At 41.2% G+C, this 27092-nt stretch overlaps 1 protein-coding gene across 50 annotated transcripts in view; it reads left to right on the forward strand.

Moving 5' to 3' along the window:
* Positions 1-27092, forward strand: part of MAP2 (microtubule associated protein 2) — a 342823-nt gene that overhangs the window by 249171 nt on the left and 66560 nt on the right. For 31 of the 50 annotated variants that reach the window (XM_043525130.1, XM_037912108.2, XM_037912112.2 and 28 more), the window contains 2 exons: positions 18395-18508; positions 20208-20285. In XM_043525130.1, the coding sequence (XP_043381065.1) occupies positions 18395-18508; positions 20208-20285 (192 nt within the window). The remainder of the gene's footprint in view (positions 1-18394; positions 18509-20207; positions 20286-27092) is intronic. The other 19 variants (XM_037912107.2, XM_037912135.2, XM_043525134.1 and 16 more) reach the window with 3 other exon arrangements.

Here is a 27092-nt window from a genome sequence, read left to right on the forward strand (position 1 = left end):
TGAATACAACTCTGTAGTCATGGCAACAAGAGGGCTAACTTGTTGCAGTTGATGTTCCCAGATAACATCATAAGTAATGGCATTGGGAAGCCCATTGATAGAACACCTGGAATAGCAAGGCTGACATCTGGATGAAACATCTTTGACAACATATCATTCCAACCACACTCTTAATACATGATATATCCTAAAACCTGTATTCACAGAAACAGCCTTTTAAAAAATTCTAACGATGCTCTTATCATTCTGGTATAGCCAGCTTCTATTGTGAGGATGTGAAATTGACAGATCACTGCTGCTTTTGATTCTGTGCTTCATCCTTCACTTCTTGCGTGAAGAAGGAGTATCCTGTCAATTAAAGGACACTCAACAAAGAGGCAGACCCTGGCTATAGTCACTACTGTGGGCTGATTTATTTATTGTTGATAATCCCCATCCTCCCTCCTTGGACAGAGCTTTGCCTTCCAGTGTTAATGCCTCTGTCCCACATTAGTGGCTGGCCTAGTTGGAGTTTTGACACTCTCCCCTCATTCTTTGCAATAGGCCAATCTGCTTCCGCCATTACTAGAGTATCAGCAATAGTATGATTAATATTACAGTAGTGTCTTGAGGCTTTAATCAAGATCAGGGCTCATTGTGCTAGGAGCTGTACAAACACATAGCAACAGACAGTCCCTGCCCTGAAGAGTTTAATCTAGGTAGACAAGACCCACAAAGGGTGGGAGGGGATATTGCAGCACAGAGAGGTGACGTCACTTGCCCAGGCTCACACAGCAGTAGTGGCAGAGCCAGAAATAGATTCCAGGCTCCCAGCACCCCATTTGCTGGGTCACACTGCCCCTCCACAAGAGGTGTCTCTCTGTCTCTGTCTCTTGCAACTGTCTTGCTCATCCTCCAGGCCAACAGCAGTGCTCCTTAGCAGTGCCAAGAGCATTTGTACTGCGAATGGCTATGTGTCTCCCTCCTCAAACCCCTCTGCTTGTCATCTGAGCTCAAACGACCGAGGAGCAAGAGAGCTGACGGTGCGCTGATTCGGCATCTCCGGCATGCTGCCAAGTCACTTCGCTGGTTCTTCACTTGGGTAAAGAAGGCTGAGAATTTTATAATGATTATTTTTAAGCTGTATCTCAGCAGCAGCTAGGGCTTAGTGCAGTTGGCCTAGTCAGAGATGCCCTTTGTGCTACGTGCCCCAAAACACTTAGGAAAATGCCATCTCCCACCCTGAACTTGCAATCTAAGTTAGGGCAATATACACAACACCAGGAGGGGAAGGGGAAAGGGCACAAGGATACCAGAAATTAGAAAAAGTAATTATATAAACCAGCCAGGGCCCTGATTCAGGAAAGCAACCCTATTCCGGAAGGGCACGTAAGCATGTGCTCAGCTTTAACTATGTGGTTAAGTCCTTTTGGAGTCAAAGTTAATCACGTGTTTAAATGCCCTTCCTGAATCAGGGGCCATGTGCATAAGTGGATGGGGAACAAAATGTCATCTGAGCCTGTTATGGCCATTTTAGCTTATTTAGCATTCGCAACATGCCGCTGAGAGAAGCTGAGGCTGGAGCAACTTGTCAGTTCTCCATCAGACGTTGCTAAATTGATGGCTGCCGGTGGCTCCAAATGACACAGCTGGCTCAATCAGGAAAGACAGCCATCATGACGCACCCTCACTCCCACTGTACCAAGGGCAGTGTCTCTTCTGTTTCTCTCATTCAAGCAGAACGAAACCTGTTTGCTTGGCAGCATGGCAAAAACGCAGGCATGCATTACAATGTTCAGCAGGGAGGGATGGTGGCAAGGGGTCTTTAGATTATCATTAAACTTCATTATCATCTTGGGCCATGCTAGGGTATAATCTCCCATCCAAGTGCAGATCTGAGGCCAGAGGATTTGGCTGACAGTCAATTAAACAAACATAAAGCTTTGCTTTTCAGTGGTTCTGACAGTCCTTGTAATCTGAGTTAAAATACCTAGGTGGGTGAAATTTTGCAGGTTTTCCGTTGACTCCTTCCAAAGAGGCAGGCAAATTCATCCCTGGAGTAACTCCACTGGCTGCAATGGCTGACTGTGCCCCACGAGGATTCGGTGTATATTGCTTGCCTCATTTTAAAGTTTCCATGTCCTTTGCTAGCAGCCTCAGGCAGTTATGAGCTTTTTGGTCCCCTAGGATCCTGGTGTGGGGAAGCTCTGCCAATGTTTACCGCTGCCCCTGTGCTAGTCATTAACCGAGTCACCTATATTCATTTCAAATCACTTTCTCTCATTTTCCTTTTATGGTATCTAATGTCTGTGGTTTGGATGCACTATTAATTCACTGCTAACCACAGTCGCAAATGCAAATTCAGGGCACTGTGTCTTAGACCAGCCTCTCTCCAGCACAGCCAGCCGCACATACTCCCCCTTTCCCCATCCCAGATACGTATCTAGTTAAATGTAGGTACACCATGGCATGCAAGATTAAATATATGCCTATTCATACAAAGCAAGAGATGCTCCCTAATCTCCCAAGCAAAGAGGGCTGCCATCAAACCGTTTAAAAAATAACAAGTCACATAAACAAGCTGCCGTTGCATCTAAGAATGCCGGGAGGTGCAGATTTTCTCTTCCACGTTGCCATGCCAACATCTCAGTGCGCTGTCTGAGATTTCTTTTTAAGCTCCGCTGAGAGCAAGTGTGTAGTCTGGGAGCTTATTTAGCATTCAGAAGTAGACCCGCTGCAAGCTGAACAGCCTCTCCGCAGAGGTTCTGAGCTAGATTCAGACTGTCTGGCAAAGGAAGTGAGAATCTTTTTAGACGTTTGCTTCTCAAGGTTAGGGGAGTCAGAGTAGATAGGGAGAGAGATTTGGTAAGCATGGCCATTGACTCCCTGTGTGACCTTGGGCAAGTCACTTAAACCTCTCTGTGCTTTGGTTTCCCATCTGTAAAACGGTAACAAAGGCATTTTCCTCTCAGAGTTGTTATGAGGCTAGGTTAGCTGTGTTTGTAAAGCACATTCAGATCGGGCACTGCAGAAATGCAAAGTCTCTATTTATTTATTATTTTTCCATTCAATGCATTGCATAGAATATGCCAAAAGAACTGTCAGGCGCAAGGAATTGTTTGTTGACGTGCACAAAATCAAGACACCAGGCCACAATTGTGTAGATCAGATTGTGTGAATGAACCTCCTCCTATCTTTGGAAACACACGTAGTGAAAACTTTAAAGCTATCTGCTGTGCAGAGAGTAGGGAAAGTGAGAATGAGATATCATTATCTCTAAGAAAGAAAACCTGATAGCTGCTTTCAGAAAATCATTTTAACTTGGCACCGAGTAGATTCAGTACTTTACAGAAATCAATTTCACTCAGCACCAGGATATATTTTAGCGGGGTGAGAGAAGGCAATGGGTCACATTTCATTCCTTGAGACTAATTCATGCCAGTACATGATCAGTTTGGTGCAGTTTTCAGGTACAGTGCTGTCTAAAGTGTTGATAAAACTAACTTGAAGCTCCTGCTCCCATACAGTGCATGCTTCTAAATAGACAGAAACATTAATAAAGAACAGCAATTTCTGCTGCCTAAACCATGGAGAGGTGCTGGTAGAGCTGATGTATCGAAACTGATTTCATTAGTGCAACGGGTGGGTTAGACTGTATGCTAGAGAAGGGGCCGGTTCAGCTACAATTATTGCATAATGTCAGTGTTGAACTCAGTGCAATGGTGCCCATGCTGACTGCTGGTCAGCTGTAATGTTAGGAGAAACCAGGCAGGAGAAACTGTTCTGATCTGTCTATTATCTTGGTACAATCCCCCCTTTTTATTTAAATATACATTGATATTTTAGTTGATTATCATATCAGTCCCTCACTCTTTTCTTTTTCTCTCAGTTTTCTTTCCTTCTCACTTATCACCTGTTACTCCTCCCCCCCCTTTTTATCCTTGGGCTTTCATAGCTCTTCCTCTCGTTTTCGTCCCTTTTCCCCTCTATTGTCAACATTCACAATGTCCCTCTAGGTCAACATCTCCCACTGCTCACAATTAACCAAATCCTGGTCCGAATAGATTCCACCCGACAGAGCCCTCCCAGGCACCGTGGAGATAGAAGCTAGTGCAAATCCTGGGTGTATGGAGGAACCGATTCTGCCTGAGAGGCATGAAGAGTTGCTTAGAGTTGGCACCAAGGAGTGTGGTTGCATGTGTTTCTTGCACCTCCCCCTATCGAATAGCTGCAGATCTCCTTCTTGCCCCATCCACACTGGACCTGATTCTCTTCAGGATCAATCAACTGCGTGTGAAGCTAGTTACTTGCTGTCTGTGGCTTATATGTTACAGACTACCAGATTAAACAAGCTCAGAATTTGACCAATGTTGCTTTTATTATTGCCTTGGCATATAGTTTTAAATCAAAGAGATTGGCTGATAACCCATTTCCCCTTCATTTGCCATACAGGATGCTCTTTATTGAATCAGGATCATAAATTCTTTCTCATGGTCCCATTACATCTGTTTTAATCTTCTCTGATCCTTTTTTATGTAGGGGTGGGCGTTGATTGTAGTAAGGCCGGGGGTGGGAAACGGCATTGTAAACAGTCAGGGATCAATCTGGGTCAGGGATAATGACCTAGCCGGGAAAACTCCTTAATAAGTCCAGTCTCTTGTGGACAGTGCCAGCACAGAGAGACAGTACAGAAAACATGAGCAGGACAGAAACCTCAAAAGGGAGATGAATTGCTCTAGAACATACTCAACTCCTTGCAACTTCGGATTCTTCCGTGGGATTCAAATAAGTTGTATGCAAAATTCTGATGGAATCTACTCTGCTGAATCTACCCTCTGTGCATGCGTATAAATATGCAACATCATTCCTTGCAATCAGTAAGAGAAGGACGTCTGCCTTGATGCAGTCAGGGTAGTACTTTGGGAATTAATGCTCAGAGCTGATTAGCTGTGCAGCTGGTGCTGCATTGCAGGGCTAGTTGCTTAAGCAGTGTCTGACTGGTAGTGTGAGCCTTAAGGGGAAAAGGGCATTTTACTACTGCATTTACAGTTACCGTACCTCTAATGGGAAGTATCAGAATTGTGCTGCATTGACAGAAAATGATTTTCAGTCACTGAAACAAGGGATAACAGTAAACCCCATGTGCAGGGTGTTAATGTTACCTTTTAACCTAAATGCAAGATGGTTTGTGTGACATTCTTTTATATATTTTTTTTAAAAGGTTGCAGGAAACACCATGAAATGTAATTAAATTATCTATGCAGGATAGTGAAATGGAGCTTTAAGGGTCAAATAATCTGCTCAGGTAAATGGCTGCAAGTCTAGTGACTTCAATGGCAGTTCATCCATTTGCATCAGCAGCGCGTTTGGCCCTAGAAATCTATTTAAAATAAATTAAAATGCACTGAGGATCAGAAAAGTAAGTGTAAAAACAAGATGTTGGTTTCCCATATTTAATCTCCCTCAATGGATCAAATATCAAATTCTGTATTGGATTTGCTGTTTTGAAGTCAAAGCATTTTTTCCTTTGTGATTACTGAAGGCTGGTCTTTATATAGAAAAACATAGCTGTTTTCTTATATATTAATGACACCTTTAGCTGGTGTAAATCAGCATAGTTCTACTGAAGTCCATGGAGTTGTGCTGATTTGCGCTTGCTGAGGGTCTGGCCCAAAGTGTTTTTAGTATCACACTTCAGCTGGAAATTGTGTTGATGATGCATCAGACAGAATAGCATACCGCTTGTTTTCCCTGCATATATATTGGCTCTGGAGTGCTGGCGATAGTAAAAATGTCGTTACAGACAGTAAACGTAAGAAGATATGACTCAGAAGGCACAGGGAGCAAAATATGTACAGTAATGAGCAGCCATTTTTAAAGCGTCACTTTATTTAACTTTTATTTGACCTTTGTGTTTTAAGGAGATGGTAAAGGAACTAACCCTGTGATGGTCTGTTCTGCAGCCAATAGACAGTGTTCTGGGGGCATTTGATTAATGAACATACATTTGTGTGTTTGGGGAGATGGGAGGCGTGGTTAATTAAAGCTTTCAAGATGGTTCCTGGCACACAGGATGAGTTGTCTTTTGTGTATTTGGCCACTTGTGTGCCTTGAGATTTGGAGTTTCTGTTGTACAATCTCAAAATAACTGTTAAAGAATCTGACATGGATCAGGGAAACACACAGTAAGGGCAGTGAAGCTGAAACACATATTGAGGAGAGCCAATAGAAGGTGATGGAACAAACCAAGGAGAACTGTGATCACAGGGAAATCAAGCTGAACGAGAGGGCAACTCACTTGAGAGCAGAACTGGAGACCTAGAATTGAAGACATATAACTGGTGAGAAAGAAAGGGAGATTCTGATATAGGAGCTGGGATGAACTAAACAATAGAACAAAAGAGAGGAAGTGGAGCCAGGACATATATAAGAGAGAGAAAGGGAAGAAGGGAAGAAGTGGCTGGTGAAAGACAGACACTGGGAAAGAAGATAGGGTGTGGGGGATGGAGAGGTGGGCAGGAACAGACTAAAGAGGAATGTGACTTCAGGAAAGGAGATCAGTAGACCAGGAGATGAATCCAGCAAGAGAGACAGACAGAAAGTCCGAGACTTTGCGGAGACTGGAGGAGATTTTACCAGAATGATTAATTAGGTTTTTAGGCATTGATCCCACAAATGAAGATTATTGAGATGATAAAGAGAGAAAGTTAGGGTCAAGATTCTTTCTTCAGGGAATCAAAGTCTGTCATCCTTAGGAAGTAAACTTCAAGGCATCCAATAAAACCCCTTGATACTTTCACCAAAGTCAATTGCAAAATATTTAATTTATCGATAAGGGCCGAGAACTCTGAAGAGCAGCGTAATTCATGTCAACACCTCCATCAGATGCAAGACACAATATCATCCTTTTATAAATGCTATATTGTATGAAAATTGTTACATTGTTACATCAATGTCTAAACCGCGTGATAGACAGTATCCCACACATTCTAACCCAAAAGGGCTGGTTTGCTGCACAGGTTCATCTTGCAAATACAGTCAAAAACCTTGGGGAAGTCATCCAGTGCCTCCCAGTAAATACTGTAAAATAAAACATAGGGTGCAAAAAAGATTCACCATTGCCCTGCACCTTGTGCCGTCAAATACTCCAGTGTAAAATGTAACCAAAATCAGGATGGTAGCACCTAGTTTGCATTCCATTTGCACTGTTATAAATGACTATTGCAAGGGCTGAACAAGGGTGGATTTGGTTTATAATGTCAGATATACCATCCCAGTAGAGCTATGAAGATTTGTGGCATTGCAGAATCACAATTGTGAGTGTTCCAACGGAGAGGCATTTGTGTTACCTAAATAATCCTCTTTTGCTTGTTGGTTATACGGTTTTGAGAGCTAAATTAGTCATTCAAGTTTGTTAGTCTCTAAGGTGCCACAAGCACTCCTTTTCTTTTTGCGAATACAGACTAACACGGCTGCTACTCTGAAACCTGTCATTCAAGTTTGTTTTTCGCCATTGTGAATGATGCAATCATAAATAACTGTTAAAAGTGTTGATAATTGAGGGGAGGTGTGTTGTGGTGCTGTTTATTAAAAAATAAAAGTTCTGGTTTAGGAGGCTAACTTGAAACCCTACATTCCCATTATTTGCCTTTCACATCCGCCTGCCAATTATTGTGGATATTATTGACATCAAAATCAAGGACCTACTTATAGGTAAATGTCTGATTTTGTGTTGTATGAGTAATTTGTACTCTTTTTGAATGCTACTCTACATTTGTTATTTCCATATAACATCAGAACAAAGGGGCGTATTCTCCGTTGGTGTATATCAGCATAGCTCCAGTGACTTCCCCAGAGCTATCCCCATTCTACACCAGCTGAGAATATGGCCCATTGTTTTAAAAAAGTAGAAGCAAAAAAGCATTCTTCATCACCAGGTCGGGGAGAAAACTCTTCCAGCAATAGGACTCAAATAAACCATGTCATTCTAGGGTTTTTTTCATAAGCACATTACAGGGGTGTTTCTTTTATGTGCTTGTCTGGTTGTTTGTTTTTATGAGTCCTGGACTGGAAGTCAGGAGGCCTCTGTTTTATTCCTGGATCTGCCATTGATTCTCTAAGTTAGGCAAGTCACTCACTGTAAAATTTTCAGAAGTGGCCACTGGTTTCAAATGCCTTGATTTTTGGGCGCTCAGCTTGAGACGCTTTGTGGCATGGCCTTCAGAGACGCGGAGCGCCTGACCTGCTGATTCCATTGCCTCCGCTTTGAGCGCTGGGTACTCAGCACTAATGAAAATCAGCCCCAAAGTGTCTCTCTCAGAAACTGAGGTGCCCAGAATCAGTGGCCTCTTTTGTCCTTAATCTTTCTGCGCCTCTGTTCCCTTACCTGTAAAATTGGGGTAGTATTTCTTACCTGTTTTTGTGATCTCTGGATGAAAAGGGCTAAGTATTAGACACCCAGAGACAAAAGATAAATGGGTAAAACTGCTCTTTACACTATCTTAACTTTCCTTTTGCTAGCCTATGGCATGATTGGTGAATTCTTAATTTCAGTGTTTAATTCTCTCCTTCCTGTCTGTGGCATTTTTTTTTCCTGATGTCTTCCCTCTGCTGGAGGAGTTGATAGGCTTTCCCTTTTTTCTCTAGAACAGGACATCATAAGACAAATAGCTAATTCCAAATACAATCACTTGTTTTTGAGGGGGAAAATAGCTTTTAAAATTAATTAGCTGGTAAAACACTTGTGCTAAAATCAGTCCTTTTGGGCAAGGCTTGGAGCAGTGCTGCTGAAGAGAGAATGCATGTGACGGTAGCTTCCTGAAGACCAGGAGGTTAGAGGTAGAAGGACTGCAACTGAAAGGAGAGTCCCTTATTCAGAATTCCAGCAGTGCAGTTAGTCTGTGAGGTTTTATGAGTGTTGCTTTTTAATCTGAAGATACAGGGATGCTGAATTCCCAACAGGACAAAGTCAGTTGTCATAGGAACTGAGCACAGTTGCAGAGATTACTGGAGGAGTGAGACTGCGGGCACTGCAAAGCCGGAGGAGGAGGAGGAGGGGGATTACATCCCATGATGAGCACCCTCTCACTAAACCCATTTACTCTGGATTATCACAGGGGAGTAAAAAAATCAAGGAGTCTGGAGTCCGATATTTATCCACAGCACACGCAATACAGAATGCAGCCTTTCCCACATCACCCCGCTGATACGTCTAACCACTTAGCTCAATGGCCCACCCCTCTGGGAAGGAGAGGCTAGTTCAGACTATACACCTGGTCAGTTCTTGGCTGCTCTGGTGAGATTGCAGCCAGGGATGCCCATTAGCATATAGTGTTTATCATGATGTGGACACTTAACCAGTTGGGAATAGACTGAGGCAGACCCCCAGTTTATTTGTCACAGGACACCAAACAACCATCAGATGGTAATCGCATTCAATCACCACCATCTGGGTCAAGATTAAATCAGTGAGTTAAAGGTGAAAGGCTCAGTAACCTATTTCCATTCCCCTGATCCATCCTGTTTCCTGGTCTGTTGCCTCAATGTGTTTGAAGCCTCAAGGATGTTTGAATGCCATGTTGTATTTTTCACATATTACAGGGTCACTTGATGGAGTTGCAATAACTTATTTTGTAGCCATCAGCTAGCAGGTGAAAAAATGGGGCCAGATCCTTAACTGGTTAGATCGGCATCGCAACCATCAAGTCAGCAGAGCTAGGCTACTTCACAGCAGCTGAGATCTGGCCTGTGATTCCTATTTACTGTCTGTAAATGCTCCTACCAAAAAATCTTTGGGTGAAATCCTGATCTTTTTTCACTGTTTGCTCAGTCTTTACTCAGGCAAAACTCCCATTGACTTCAGAGGGAGCTCAGCCTGAGTAAAGACTTCAGGCTTCGGCCCTGGGTGAATGTCTAGTAACAAACAGAATAGCTCTTTGGTCTTTAGGCCTTCACTGTGAATTGCAATACAGCAAAAAAGGAATTCCTCAGGCCCCATTTACATTTCAAATTAGTCATAGACAGCAAATAGTAACTTTTGTTCTTTCCTTGTTCAAGGAATTTATTTAGGATGTTTGCATGGCTGAGAACTGCAAACTACTCAGTGCCTTCATTGTTGACTTATTTCCACCTTGGCAGCAATTAGCCTTGGTTACCTAGGAAACTGTTCTGCACCCTATTGAGATTCTTGACAGGAGCTTTCTGTCTGAAATTGTTTTGTTTTCTCAGTTTCACAAGCACACATACAGCTGATTTCTTCACCATGCCTTTCTTGTGTTTGCCTAAAATTTAGCAAAATTATGGGGGGAGGGGTTGTTATTTCATTCTTTGTAATTCTTTGTGTCTTTCCATAACCCTGTTTTAGTTTCTGATTGCAAATTATCAGCAGGAATTCTCCTTCACTTTAATCCAAATCACTGTTAATTTCTTGTTGGTGGCATTGTGAATGCATATGCTATCTGACATAGGCCTCTCTCTCTTTCCGTAGAAGATAAATTTCTTTCCTAACCTTTCTTCCTAACATCCCTCTCTTCCTAGAGCATTCATCGTGCCTTGCAGCAGATTAAATTTATGCTTCTGCGTGTACCATAAATAGGTCATATTTGTATAGAAGCTACATGGAATAGTCCACTGGTACTGCAAGCTCAAGATCCATTTTCATCATACTAGTATAAGATAAACTTGTTGATAGAAAGCATAACCAGAGACGGTTCTTCTCTTATATAAGGAGCCTAAGACTGCACTCTGATGGCATTAGAGTGATCTGAAACACTACTTGTGTATGGCAAGATCCACCTCTCAGCATCTGTGCTACATCCCTGCTTTTAGACAGTCTCTTGGAGGAACGCTTTCAGTGTCCCAGACCCCCAAGGGGTCTCACTCTTCCTTCAGGGTAGGCCACGTGCAGGGGTGCTGTAACAATTTATATCATGGGGATGCTGAAAGCCATTGAACCAAACTGTAAACCCTGTCTATGATGGAAACGCCAGGCCCCTGAGACTAGGACGCTCACCTCGGAACCGCCCTATACGGACTTTTACAAAGACAAGGTCCAGCTGCAGCCACTCCTGGCTTTCCTGCCCAAGGTGGTCTCACAGTTTCATACGGGCCAGGACATTTACTTACCTGTCTTTTTTCCAAAGCTGCATAAGTCAGAGGAAGAGTGTAGGTTGCATTCCTGAGATGTCAGGAGGGCGCTAACCTTCTACATCGACAGGACCAAGCCATTCCACAAGTCGATGTAGTTGTTCGGTGCGGTGGCCGACAGGAAGAAAGGTCGTCCAATGTCCACTCAAAGAATATCTTCTTGGATCTCTGGCTGCATTTGCTGCTGCTATGATCAGGCAAAGGTGTCCCCTCTGGTGATTGTAACCACTTACTCAACCAGGGTGCAAGCCTCGTCAGCAGCTTTCCTAGCGCAGGTGCCTATCCAGGACCTCTATAAGGCGGCCACCTGGTCATCCATCCACATGTTTACGTCCCATTACGTACTTACCCAGCAGTCATGGGACAATGCTGGCTTTGGTAGAGCAGTACTGCAAGTCGCTAGACTGTGAACTCTGCACCCACCTCCGAGGATACTGCTTGTGAGTCACCTAGAATGGAATCGACATGAGCAAGCACTGAAAGAAGAAAAAATGGTTACCTACCTTTTCGTAACTGTTGTTCTTTGAGATGTGTTGCTCATGTCCATTCCATTACCCGCCCTCCTACCTCTCTGTCAGAGTTGCTAGCAAGAAGGAACTGAGAGGGCATAGGGTCGGCGGTGCCTAACATACCAGCACGTGAGCGTGGCACTCAAGGGAGCGCCACAACCGACCCTACAGAAATGCTAAGGCAGAAATCTCTGACGACTGTGCGTGTGGGTGCACACACCCCTAGAATGGAATGAACATGAGGAACACATCCTCTCAAAGAACAGTTCCGAAAAGGTAGGTAACCGTTTTTTTCTAGCCCAGCAGCACAAATCCCTGACTCGGTTGAGCTTTAGTTTTGTTTTGAATGATGTAGTACTCCTGAAACACACCAGCACAGGAGACTGGAGTTCTGTGTTTTCTATCTAGAGAGCAGCTACAACATCAGCAGCAGCAGCCGTGCAGACTTCCTCACGGTGACCTGGCAATATGCGTCAACCTGTATGTGAAGTGACAACTCGGAGGGTGAGAAGGAAGTTCAGTCCTCATGCCTGTTAGTTCTTGGCCTCTCTGCTGAGACTGTCAGTTGTCAAGGTGGTTTTTAAAGAGCCATCAAAAGGTACTTCATAATGTTGTATATTCACTATTGAGTCCAGGATGGAGGGCTATGTATTAACCGATGATACTGAGGTAATGCTGTCACAGTCCCTGTCTTCTGTGCCAGCCAGAATCCATTTAGCTGTTTCATCTCTTCCTTAGCTAAATATATTCTGGCCCCGATCCTCAGCTGGTGTACACCAGTGTAGCTGCATTGACTTCTTCTCAGTGCTTTTTTCTTTAGTGAGCCCATTGTATCTGTTGACATGTTCTCAAAATTCAAACATAGCAAGTGTACAAAGAGAAATTCTTAATCAACATCCCATCAGCATGAGCATCCCTCCCCCTAATAAAAAAAGGGAAATGGCTGATTGAGAGGAAAACATTCTGAAGCTGTGTTTTCGCTGTTCCATTCAAGTAAAGTCACACACAAAGCTGTAGTGCCTTCGAGAAACTCATGTTCTGCGTCACTCGGTACCTGTTCCTGTCATTTCAATGTCAAAAAGTAGAGGAAGACAGTGTGTTTCTAGTTAAACAGGTGGGGGAAAAAAATCTCTGAAGAAACAAAAGCTCTAACAGAAGCAAAGCTTCCATGATGCCTGGCATCCTGGCGGGAAGTATGGACTCTTCTTTGTTGTTGATATTTATCATTCATCTTCCTTGAACTTCAACCGAACCATAAGGAAACGATGAAGAGCCTCAATAGCTACGCTCCAAGTATCTGACTTACCCACTGGATCTGCTATTTATAGGGTCCATTAGTACAAAAGTGTCTGTCCTTTTCCAGCAGTCATTAACAGCAAAAACACGGTTCCTGTTGAACTGCCTGTACCTCCCATGTCACCAAAAATATCCATCAGTGGAGTGCTGTGAAGTGAACCTTGATAAAATCCTCGGAGGCAATTTATATAGTTTATTTATTTATTTATTTGGGGAAAGTCTGAAATTAAGCTTCCATTATTCAGCAGAGCAGTCTCTCCCTCTCTCTCTCTTTTCGGTATAATGCCTCTGGGAAATGGAATGAGAATAGGAACTGAGATGGTAGGAGCTACCTGCAGGCCTTTGGAGGATCCCTTCACTCTGTTGAGCAAGAAGTCTAAATTTATAGCAAGGAAAGTAACTTTTAATAGGGTTTCCGCTTATATTGCTGGGAACTGTCCTACGCTGGGTGGGAGATGGACAAAGAATGACCTATTAGGTCTTTCCTCTCTCCAACTTTTGTGATTTGCTGATTATAATCCACAGTGCCGAATGTATATTCCTCTCACTGTGTGCTAGTGTTTGCATCTGAAAAATTAATCTCTTGTGGTCTTTCCTTAAAATGTTATTCTGAAAATTGCTCCTGCTTTCTTCGCTGGTTTCCTAGAATAAGGCATGCAGCAGCACCCTGAGTTGGTCCTCTGTGCAAGCTTTCCCAATACAGGGATTGATTTGAGCTAACAGCACAACTTTGTAAATGACTCCGTGATGTTACTTTCTTCAGCAGGGTAGTAATTACTGAGAATTGCCACTTCATGAAAACTCCTGACAAAGAAGTTTCTTCCTGGGGTAAAACCTGTGAAAGGGTTTTAAAAAAACAATCAAATGGGCCAGGATTTACTGGTCTGTGTTGATGACGGAGTACATGGCTCTTTTATGCAGTGGAACCCAGGACACTATCCCCCCTCACCCACAGATCCATGGGCATCTGTGAAGCTCCATGCTGCTCTTCACACCCACCAAGTCCCTTGAAGCCTGGCTCTTTATTGGTGTCATTAATTTCCTACCCCAAAAAGGTAGAGGAAATATTACTGTAATATAGAATGGATGTTCCCTGGTCCCTGCATACCCAACCTACCTATACAAAGTATCCCAGAGCCTCAACCATATGGCATTGTGTTGGAGGGGCTACCAGAGGTTGCCAAGAAGCAGATAGACCCGTGCAGTTGAGCTACCACTCCCCTTTCCTGTATTTTCTGTGCAGTTCTTCCACTTTGCACTCTGTACATGCTTCACGATGGAGGGAAACCATGGGCTCCAAATTAACAATCCATATTCTGTAGTCAGTGGAAGCAGCTATTTACACTTGTCAACTTTGGAAGATGAGTTGCTATCATAAACACACACACACAATATTGTGTAACATTGGTGAACGGTCAGTATTGCATTGCTATGGTTATGTAAGAGGTTTGGGTGGCAAAATGGAGCTTTGCCTGGTATACTCTGGATGCATTTGGGGTCTGACGTACTCTTCGTTGTCATTTACTGCTGGCTGCAGTCAATAGAACTGTATTATTATCAGTTGCCCTTCTGACTACCAGTCAAGAGGGGAGTAAATTATGTCAGTAATGAAGACCAACAATTGTGAGGGAAATATTCCTTGCCTGCAAGTGTCTTGATACCTCATTATATATGAAATTTCTGCAGTAAAGAAATTAACATTGGCTTTGTCCCTGCATTTTTTAAAACTCAGGTGACTGTGGAAGTCAGGCAGCCATATCTCTAGTTCTCAGAAGAAACTCCGTCTTGTTGAAGGAAAAACACGGAGAAAAAATGATTATTTTAGAAACCTTTTGGAATGTTCATTTGAACTTTAAAGGTGACAATAGGTCAAGTGTAAATCCAATAGCCTGCATTACTTGCCTGTGAAAGCAGTTACTGTAAAGTTATGTGCAGGGCATTGACTTAAATATACGCCCTCTCCACCTGTTCACCCATGCTAAAGGAAATGATAACTGATGTGCTATCATCCTTGCTCTCACTGGATGCTCCATGATGTCATCATTGTTGGACACTGATGGATTGCATTTAATTTGCGATTTTTGTCTCTATCAACTAAATGTGTAGTAAAGTAATTGGCATCCACAGCAACACTGAATTTTATGGGTATATAGTGCAAATGCTTGTATTATTAAGGCTCTGAGGGCAAGTCTGGGCCATACATATAGTGGGCCTGAAGCTGCAAGGCGTTGAGTCTGATATGATTTCAGTTGGCTTCAGTGCATGTGAGGGCACTCAGCACCATGTAGAACTGGCCTCAATGTCTGAAAGTAATTCTCACCTGCCGACAGGAATACCTGGGAAATACAGTGACTGTGGCTGTAAATAGAAAGGAATATGGATGTTAATGAGCCAGGGAGTGTAAATAGGTATGCAGATGTGAAACCCACAACTTTTCTTTGAATTTTATTTTATTGATTGATTGTATTTCGGTCACGTCTAGAAGCCCCAATCAGGAACCATGACCCCACTCTGCTAGCCACTATACTAACACAGAACAAAAAGACAGACCCTGTCCCAGAGTGTTTACAATCTAAGTATAAAACAAGAGGAAACAGATGGGGAACTACAAAGAAACAATGAGACACTAATGGTCAGCACACCAGAAGCCAAACCATTCTCAAGTTTTTTGTAGGCCTCAAGTAGCAAAGTCAAGTTTCAAGGAGGGTTTTGAAGGAAGATAATGTATTAGTTTTGCAGATGTTTACGGGACCTCCTCCCAAGCATGAGGGGCTGCATGGGAGAAAACGTAACGGTTTATTTATTTTGTAAATAGTTCTGCCATTGGATGCATGAACTATCCAATTTGCTATTTCATTAAAGGTCAGATTTTTAAACATATTTAGGCACCTAACTCTCATTTATTTCAGTGAGATTTAGGTACCTAAATACCTTTAAAATCTGGCCCTAAGCACCTAAAACAGCAACTAGGCCGATCTTCCTGGCTATTTCCATATGTAGTTGCATGCCTGATTACATCCCACTGCACCCCAAGGCCAGGTTTGAGATATCCGTACTCACAGTCAGTAGTATTAACTCCATAGATAGTCCCATTGACTTCAGTAGGACTTCACGTGGAGTAAGGTGCTATTCACTGTGTGTAAGAGTTATCATAAGACGGCCTTTAACAAATCCTTTGCAAATTTAGGCCTGAATCCTACAGCTGCATTTGCAGTTGCCATTTCAGTGTTGCGCCGTTAGCCTAGGAAGTATTATAAAATCTTCATGCATATTAGCACTAAATTAATTAATAGGCAGCATATTTAAAACAAACAAAAGGAAGTATTTATTCACACAACGCACAGTCAACCTGTGGAACTCTTTGCCAGAGGATGTGGTGAAGGCCAAGACTATAACAGGGTTCAAAAAAGAACTAGATAAATTCATGAAGGATAGGTCTATCAATGGCTATTAGCCAGGATTGGCATCATAGAATTGGAAGGGACCTCAGGAGGTCATCTAGTCCAACCCCCTGCTCAAAACAGGACCAGTCCCCAATTTTTGCCCCAGATCCCTAAATGGCCCCCTCAGGGATTGAACTCACAACCCTGGGTTTAGCAGGCCAATGCTCAAACCACTGAGCTATCCCTCCCCCAAGCCTGTCCCTAGCCTGTTTGCCAGAAGCTGGGAATGGATGGCAGGGGATGGATCACTTGATGATTACCTGTTCCGTTCATTCCCTCTGGGGCACCTGGCATTGGCCACTGTCGGAAGACAGGATACTGGGCTAGATGGAGCTTTGGTCTGACCCAGTATGGCCGTTCTTATGTTCTTAGGTAAATTCATTGGGTAATAGTGTACTGTCCTCCAGGCCACATTTTTACCAGATGTAGAAGTCTCATGCAGTCCATCTAAAGGCACTAAGTCACAAATGGGAGAGGTTTTTGCATGTATTAAAGTGACTTGAGTGTGGTATTTTCAAAGCTGCATGAGAATTTGTAGGCCCAGTTCCTCTTCAGTTGAATAGGAATTGGGCACCCAAATCCCCGAGGCGGCTTGAAAATCCCATCTTCAATAACTAAAAGCAAAAAAGAAATGTCCATGCTGTACTGCACTGAACAGATTTCTTCACCATTTCCTTATTGCTGTGTTGTACAAAGCAACTGATGCTGTGCTTGAAAAGTACCCAACTAATTTATCTTCAGTGATCTTCGTCCTGTGATAGCATCGGTCATTCAACCAAAGTAAATGTGCCTTAGGTGTAACCGTATGGGCGCTCATAGTGGAATAAGGGTCTGATCCAAAGCCCTTTGAAGTGGAAAGACTTGACTTCACTGGGCTTTGGATCAGTCCCTAAATCAGGGTCATGTTGGCCACATTGAAGAGATGGGTGTAGGGAACATTTCCAGTCCATGTAAGGACCAGGAACAATTGCATTCCTAGCACTAAGGAGAGCACGGTGACTCCTCACTCCCTACTCCCCCCAGGGCCAGACAGCATTCCAAAGGGGATGGGGAGAAGTTGGGTCATGGCTCCACCTCAGCACCCCTCCACACGAGTCCACATAGCATGCAGCATCTCATCAAGTGGTGCAGCAGCAGCTCTACTCCTCCGGGGGCAGAATAGGCCCTTACTTTCGGCTGAGCTTCGATGGCCCCTCTGAGTGGTCAGGAGGCAAAGTCTGCACCTCAAACACATAGCTGTGAACCTCCGTCATCCCAGACAGTGGTATCAAGTGGAATACATTTGCATGCTCTCAGATCTGCAATTCAAATGTAGAGTGGCCTGTATGATGCAGCCCTGAAAAAGGTGAGGTGGATAAATTGTACGTTATAACGTTGTCAAGATGTCATTGGCCCTTCTTTCTTAAGTCCCTCATCAGCATACCCTTCAATGTTTTCAGGTGCAGTGCCCTGAATGCATACTAACTGTATGCTGATGAACAAAAAATACAATCCAAAGCACTTGTAAAAATACAGATAACTCAATATATGAGATGCCAGAAAATCCAGCTCTGGGCTTGTCATCCTGGCCATGTTTGGAAAATGCCAGGGTCACGAAATTGCACATAAAAAAAAAAAAATCCTAGGCAGTTAATAAATTCTTACTTTAAAATTCTGCAATTACTGCATATATCTCCCGTACCGAAAATGAGAAGCAGTGATTAATAGTAATGTCTTATGCTGTTCTCGCTCCAAGGAATAAGATTCAAAATTTCTTTTACATTTATAGATTCAGGGACAGATTTTCAACACCCAGCAGTTCCCTCTGAGAAGAATAGGAGTGCTGGGGCTTGAGATCTTTTGCAAATCTGATCCTTTAATTTCATTTGTAATGATTTCCCTAAATATTTTAAAGAAAATAATTTTTTAAAAAATCTGAATGAGTCTGACTCTGAAAGTTTTAGCCAGACTCAATTTGGTTTTTAAAAAAATATCTCTTATTAACGCAACTTTTTTGTTTTGTTAATTTTGCTACGATCACAGAGGAAGTGTCTGCAAGGATAGTCCAAGTAGTAACAGCTGAAGCTGTAGCAGTCCTGAAAGGTGAACAGGAAAAAGAAGCCCAGCACAAAGATCAGCCTGGACCATTACCTTTAGGTAAAACAAGGCATTTACAAGAGTGGTGAAGGTATCTCTGTGTGTGCAGATGTATATAAATAGAATTATTAATATCAGGTCACAATATATAATGCATGTCGATGACATAGGTGGTGCTGATATTCATGGATAAACTGTAGAACCCTGGGATAAATTCTGTAACCAGGTAATAAATAAAATGTCACATTTCCCCAATTTATCATGCACCTTTGACTGTCTTGCTGACCCTCTCCTCACTAGTCCATCTCCCACCAGGTCTGCATTACATTCTCTGAGCAACTTCAACCATTATTATTGTCTTTATTATGATAGTGGCTCGTTAACTGAGGTGCAGTTTTGCCTGAAAGTCTCTAATTCAGCAGAAACACTTAGCACATGCTTGACTTTAAGCATGTGCTTATGTCCTGTCAAGTTCTGTGGAATTTAAGTGCACACTGAACTCCTTTGCTGAGTTGGGCCTAAGTGAGGGCAGAACTAAGCGCACGTCCTGGATGTTGAGACATTCTTCAACAAACTCTGAGAAACAACGTATGTGTTTGCAATGAGTTCTGTTACAGTGCCTGTAGGTTCGAAAGTACATCTGTGAGTTATTAAAATGTGGTTGTATGATCTGCATTGGGATCAAAAAGCCAGTCTCAAGAGGAAGTATTCGAGGCACTAGGTCTGGTCCAATATCCACTGAAGTCAATGAAAGTCTTTCCATTGATTTCATTGGTCTGGGGATCACGCCCTAAATCATAAATTGAGACCTAGTTGCTTGCTGGAATCATTTGCAGCCCATGAAATACTGTGGCATAAAGTTTAAAAAGCCTCATAGATCCCAGTGCTAACTCTGAAGAAATATCAAAACTATTTCTGTGAAAACAGATGGAGAATCTGAGTATACTTAAGAAATACCTTGTTTAGGGCTTAATCTTCCTGCTACTGAAACCATTGATAAAACTTCCTCTGACTTTAGTGGGAGCATAAGACCCTTAATTGGGAATTAATCTAAAACCCTAGAAGATTAAGCTTCTATACAGCATCTTCCTCTGATGAAATACCATGATCAGATTGCTGACAGAAGTTCCCCATTGACTTGTTTTCCTTCCTTGGTGATGCTTCCAGCTGGTACCTTTCATACTTTGACAAGGAACATTTGCATATATTATGTAGCTAGCCCTGAACCCAGCAGAAACAAAAAATATCCAGGTTATAATAATGTAAGAACACAGCAAAGCGCTATTTGTCCAGCTACTCAAAGGTAAACTAAGCATGGGATTGGGTGCCTTTTTCTCCCTTTTCCAGGTGATCGAATTGAATCTTTAAAATCTCCCTGATTTAAATATGTTACCATCATAGGTTTGTGAATAAAGCTTTCTCAAAATCATGAATGAACAATAGTATTGATCTGGCTACTAGATGGGACACAAACACAAAGGACTGATAATTTTTTTATTTGATTTGATTTCATTTTGTTGTACCCTGGGACCAGACTCTGGAATGTAAGGCAGGGCACCTGAAAGTAAATGTTTTCCTTTCATTATAGGTTTAAAATAATACATTGGAAAAGGGATTATATCTGAAAATCCAGTAGGCACAAACTCCATTGAAGTATTCTCCAAACAGGCCAGAATTGCAGCTTGTACTCAGCATCTAATGGTTTCACAGGAATTAATTGCTGTATCTCATTTTCTCACTTGCATTGTTCAATCTCTAGCAGTGGAAGAATCAGCTAATCTGCCTCCTTCCCCGCCTCCATCACCCGCCTCAGAACAGACTGGAACACTGGCAGAAGGTAAGGGTCCACTGGACATTTCAGAGTATGTCTATCAAGCAAGGGAACAAACGCTCATACGAAGAGGTGGGGGAAATAGTAAATGGAAATACTTCCTGCCAGCTTCAGCTTAAAGAGTAAGCATTCTCCAGCAATGAAGTGCCATCTGCAAACTGACCATAACACACAAATGAGATATATGCATACACACATGGATAATTGGAAGTAAGTAAAAATAAATACACACACACATATATATGTGAAAAATAATCATTAATAGATATTACAAGCCAAGATGGCTAAATATTGAGACTTCCCAAGTATAGGCCTAGAACGTGGTGTTAAATATTGATTACTATAGTCTGTTAAGATGCGTTTACTTGGAAATTAACCAGCATTAATGTTGTCTCACAGTCCAAGTCCATGCAAGCAAGGAGATTCAGAGTTAGATTATTCCTTCTGCTTTCCATCTTTAATTCACATTTCTGTGTCTTGGTGTGTATGGGGATTCTGTACAAGGATGCCAAAGTGAAATTCTAGTCTTAAAGCAAATTATACTCTCTGATCCACACAGTAGTACTCAACCTCAGTAACCCAATAATGTCTGCATTCTGCTGTCCCTGAAGCCACAATTCAGAAAGCATGTAATCATGTGCTTAACTTTAAGCATGTGCTAAAACTCCATTGAAGTCACATGCCTAACATTAAGCCCGTGGTTATGTGTTCTGATGAATAGAGGTAGACTGCTGAATCAGGGCCTGGGTGTCTGAGTCTCCCATTAACATCGACAGAGGAAGAACAGAATATTACTGATGAGCCCTACTATATGGATCTGAGAGAAGAATTTGGCCCTATGAATTCCCTTGTCTTTGTGAGCTAAATCAGACAGTTGACATTATCATTTTATTATGAATATAGTTTTTATATGTCACCTTCCTTCTTGTTTTTTAAAAATAAATATCTTGAAAATTAATGTGTCATAGAAATAAGCTATTACTGTCTGTTGAGTACATACTGTGTGTGATTTATCCTGCACTAGTGTTGGAAATGTGTATTTTTGTATGTGATGTCCCAATATGTGCTAGTTCTCAGTTTGCCATGACGTTCTGCAGTGAGACACTTTTTTTTATACCTGATCTCCATGCGTTTTGGGTCAGTCCATCTCCTGTATACATTGACAAACGTCACATCCTTGGGTACTTTGTATTGAAAATACTTACTTGGCATGTGCAGTAACCAATATGCAAACTTTGATTTCTTGGTCATTGTTATTGTAACATTCACATTCCTGTTGTTGAGCAAATATTACTCAAAGGTAATGGTAATCAAATAAAACCACTCAGGAGAAAAAAAGGAAACCAGTACTACACTGGCAAAGATTCTTAGGATTGCTAGGGGCATTTTGATTATTTCACTGCTCTTTTTGTGTTAATTTATTTGATTACCTTACTGTTCAGGGTGTGCTTTTTGATTTTTGGTAACAGAATGAAGGGGTTGTTGATCTGCTTGAGACCAATTTTAAGATCCCTCCTTTACCTTGGATTTGCATTGGCTTTGCGCACTGTTTTCACTAACCGTATTATTGCTTATTACTTTGTGAGTTTTGTACAGTAACAACATTGATTAATTGACAGAATGTTATAGGTTAATCACTTGCCAAATGACTTTTAAATGGAAGCCATTTTGTTAGTTGTATCGATGCCAAGAAGTGACAGAACAGTAGACATCTCTTTGACCTAATAGACTGAGCGGTTCCCAGCTCTGCAAATGACTCAGAAAGTCACTTAACTTCTTTATGTTTCTTTTTCCTCTTATATAAAGATGAGACAATAATGCTTGCTTGCCTACCTCACAGGGGTGTTGTGAGGAATACGGAGTCAATGATTGTAGAATGGTTGGAAGATGTAATGTATTATATACTTGCTAAGTATGTTAGTTTTTACAGCATTCATGTTTTTTTGCTTTAAAGGTTGGTTTTTAAAAAAATGTTTCTATGATAAACTTTTCTGCTAACTTTCAGTTTGAGAGCAAACTTCATTGGACTTGTTTATAACCTCCCGAAAATACAGGTTTATAAGGGAAACATTGACAGAGCTCCTGTACTGTAGTTCCTTAGTCATTGATGGCCTAAGAGTTCCAAAGTGCTGTAAGCTCCTCTTTTATGTTTGGCTCGTGGGGGGTAGTTCATATTAGAGTTAGTTGAAAAAAACAAAGGAAATGTTTGTAAAAATTGTCACCAAAAATGTGGTCTAGTTTTTCATCGAAATTTGAAGTTTCAAACAGCTTTAGTTAACATTGTCTTGTGCTTCTTTCAGTGAATTAGGCCTTGATTCAGCAAATCCCTTATTCACCTGATCAAGGCCTTACAGCTGGAAGCTATATTGAACTTTTGTTGCTGGGAGTCAGGATTGCCTGATAATATTAACTGCTAATAAGCCAAATCCTGCACTAATTAGTCAGGCAAAGCGCCTATTGACTTTAGTGGGAACTTTGTGTGAGTAAAGACTGCAGAATTTGACCCAGTGTGTACAATACCCATTTAAACCCTCAGCCCCTCATGCTACTCAGCTGTCTGTGTGTACCTTTTTGTGTCTGTCTGTCTGCTCTGTGGAATGCAGTGGTGTTTACAGAATTTAATCCACTTCTGAAGTTGTTGAACAAAACAGGTAAACCCATCTGGTAGTTCTGTGTATATATACACCTTAGTTTTCCTTGTTGTTGTTTTCCTCTTGAATGTTTTGCCAGTGATGTTGTCAGTGCCTTGTATTGCTTTGAAACTGTAAGAGATTTCCTTCAGTCATACCAGGGTGGAAATCACTGTGTTGTAGACATGACAAAGGTAGATGTGGCCAGCCATGCAGCAAACACAAATTTAAAAAAAAAAAAAAAAAAAAAAAAAGAAGAAGAAGGAAAGAGAAAGGGAGAGAGATTTCTGGGTCAAATACATTTCAGGAGAGAAAAGAGTCAGTGAATGTAGGTTTGATTCTTTCATTCAGCCGCAGACAAACATTCAGATGAGCAGGTCTCTTTGCAGTGCTGCCGGAGGTAAGATAATGAATTTGCTCTTATTGAAATTATTTTGGTGATTGGAAATATTGTCATGTGATTTTTTTTTTCCCCGGAGTTGAAATTTTCCCAAGTGCTGCCTAATCGTTTTGTCAAATGGATCTAGACAAACAGTGCTGCTGCTGCTTTGTATTCCCAACATGGCAGTTTCAGGGCTCTGATCTTTGTAAGATTGGTCCCTAATTCCCTTGCCCTGTGTAAAAAATGAATTTAAATGCCTTTGGTAAACTAGCTTACATTTTAAAGTATGTATTTTGGGATAAGCTTTTTTAAACCAAGTAAGTATATTTTACAAAATGAAAGGAACCAAGTGCTATAAACAGAGATTATTTCCAGTTAAAAATGACTTTTTAAAAGGTATTTTCAAAAGATACCCAGAAGCTAAAACTGAATTAGCCTTTGTGTAAACATTTTTTATCATAGACTTTAAAATACATTATCTTTTTGCCTGAGCATTAAGGCAAAAAGGAATTGTTTAAAAGAGACCAAAATAATAAAGATTACATTTTTGTTATAGAAATAAAAAGAGGCGAATAAATCATATTAGCATTTAAAGACATTATTTCCCTTCTTAAAAAAATTGTATCCTAAATTATGCTATGACTAAACAATACAGATCTACCAAAAAACAAAAACTAAAAAACAAAAGCAACAATGTAAGACATGATAGACCTTAATAAAACAGTAGCAACAAAATAATACATATAAGCCAGGACAGATACTCTGTTGCCTCCTCCATTTCCATTAATATTTCAGACAGACTCCAAGTAGGGCCTGTATTTTCTTGGCTATAACCAGTTAACAACTTATAAAGTAGGTGTTCTCTGACTTCTTAATTCTTAACAGACAGACTGTCACCTGGACCATTCCCACCCACGCTAATCTGTGGTCATGCAGGCCATTTCCCTTCCCATTCATGATTAGGTAACATCCCCATATGGTAACGACAGCGATTGCTTACATAGAAAAATAATATTAGGAAAGTGTGTGGTAAGGGGATTTTCAGCAGTGCTCAGCATTGACCTAACTGCTTCCATGGGAATTTTACCAATGACTTCAGTGGGAGTGAAGTCAGACTCATGGCTGAGCATTTTTGACAAACTCACTCTTTAATGTATTTTTGATGCCTTTTCAAGCATTTTAGCCATTAGGTACAAGGAGGAGGAGTCACCACCATGTGACCAGCCAGCTTACTTTGGACTACCAGGAAGTGCTCTGTGTACCACCTGTGATACATGAATCGTTGTTTGAGAACCTCTGCCATAAAGACTTACGGCTGGTATTGTCAAAGTTAGGCAATCATCTTCCATCGAAATTCAATGTGAGTTGGGTACCTAACATCCCAGCCTGTAATCTAAAATCACATAACTAACAAGCTCAGATTAGCATTGTCAGTCACTTCCCTCTATCTGTTTCTTATCACTAAAATGTAATCTCTTTTCCACCTTCTCATAATCTATCTTGTGACTCAGGAGAAAGTAATAGCAAAACATTATCTGAATATTTTACTGATGGTATTTGTCACTGAAAAATACTTCAACAAATATTACCGAAATATAGATGCAAATCTCTAGTAATTTGACATTTCCTCTATTTGGCTCTATGCCGTTTATCAAGTTGGCTGGTTTGAACATCATCAGTTGTTACAGCAGTGAAATTCTGGTTAACTCGCATAATAATGTATGAGTTTTTTTGTTATACCCAAGCAGGTCCTGATTCAGGAAAGCACTTAAGCATTCACTTAAATCTATATCTGTTAAGATAAGAAAAGCAGTTAAGCACATGCTTAACTTTAGCTTGACTTCAATTCAAACTTAAGCACGTGCTTAACTACATTTCTGAATAATGATGCTTTCTTGAGTTGAGATTTTAATCAATATAATCAAATGAACTGGAAATACAGAGTGAATTAACTGGCTTAGCAGTTAAATGAATACACACATCACAATTCCCTGGTTAGTGTTGATTAGCAGCATCCCCTTCCATCATGGAAATAAGCCTTTGTAAAGACATCAAACATATTTCTTCTTTATTTCATTTGAATGGTACAGAAACCTACAAAAACCTAGAATCATCATTCGCTCCCATCCCACTGGCAGCTTAGATTTTAGTTCCTTTTTACTTATTGCTATCTGTATATCATCTTTTGAATTTACCGTGGCACAGAGTTAACATCACCAGTTCAGAAAGTAGTTTTCCAAGCAAGTAGCACTGCCCACCATCACAGCCAATGTTTTGATTGTTTGAAGCAACATTTCTTTGGAAAGTTGCTTTTCCTAAAGGTAGTTGAGATTTTTTCTTCAAGGCGGTGGGCAGTTTTAAAAAAGAGCCGCCTTTAAAGTCAGATAGGCATCTTGCACTATATTCATCCTGGGTGTAACTCAATAGACTTACAGCAGAAGTGAATTTGGCCCACCTGAATGTAACCTGCCAGTACGTTAAGTCATAGATACTTGCAGAGTCTTACGGCATTTGGCATATTCAGAGTAATTTATTAGTAGGAAATAAATTTAGAAGAATCAGGAGCAAAATAATCCTAAATATTTTACCCTGCTGTTGATTTTTAACTCTCTGGTAACCTATATGCCCTGATGAAAGAATGTGTGTTAAAATGGACCACTTAAAGCGAACTCTGTGGGATACAGATAGACAGACAGATAGATATAGTCACCTCAATAGAGACTCCGCAGGATGCAAATAACCAGACGTTATTGGGGACAGTTATATAATACAGTATGCCACAGACTCTTAACCCTGGATAATCTTGCTTTCAAATGCAAAATACTGCAGATTGGAACTAATGGTATTGTGATCAATTAATAGTTTGTCCTCCCATTGTGAATGAATAAGCATGAATGGGTCCACATGCTGCATTCTTCCTGGGGGAAGAATGGGAGGGGATAGCTGAGTGGTTTGAGCGTTGGCCTGCTAAACCCAGGGTTGTGAGTTCAATCTTTGAGGGGGCCATTTAGGGACCTGGGGCAAAAATTGGGGATTGGTCCTGCTTTGAGCAGGGGGTTGGACTAGATGACCTCCTGAGGTCCCTTCCAACCCTGGTATTCTATGATTCTAATAAATATCATTCTATCGCAAGTCAGTTGCTACCACTTTGCTGCAGAAAGCAAAAAGTTCCTCGCTGAAAATAACAGCAGTTGGGTTCTCATGGTGTCCTGTAAAATGAATCCTGCATTTGAATGCATTGTTTAGTGCCTAAAATGTTTACTAGAATAGAGATTCTTCAACTGCACTAAGTTAGGCATTTTACGTTTCAAAAATATGTGCTTGGAAAATTAATATAGATGTTTCTGGAAAATATAAGTTTCTGGAGACAAGAAAAGACATTGGAGACCTTGCTCAGAATCTAAATCCCCAATCCTGCCAGTGCTTAAGCCAGTAAGTAAGTATCTGGAGAATTAGAGCCTGTGATTCGAAGTGAAGTGCAGGTGGCATGACAAAGTTCTTATATGTAAAGTTTTTTTCTATTCTGTTCATACATGTATCTGCAAAAATATTCAAGAATTTTAAATACAGGTCACCGTTATTAACCAGATTGAAATCTACAAATGAGCTAAGAGTCTTAAGCCAAATGACTGACTAGGATCCTAAAGCCTCAAGAAGATTTATTTAAAACTTCCTAGTACGTGCCACAAAAGGGCCATGAGCAATTATAAATGGAAACCGCCACATTTTATTATTATGACCAGGATGATGCTACTAATAATCCCTCCCACATATATATATGGAAGAACTAGGTAATAATAA

The sequence above is a fragment of the Chelonia mydas genome, chromosome 11, assembly GCF_015237465.2.
Source record: "Chelonia mydas isolate rCheMyd1 chromosome 11, rCheMyd1.pri.v2, whole genome shotgun sequence".
Classification (NCBI taxonomy): domain Eukaryota; kingdom Metazoa; phylum Chordata; order Testudines; family Cheloniidae; genus Chelonia; species Chelonia mydas.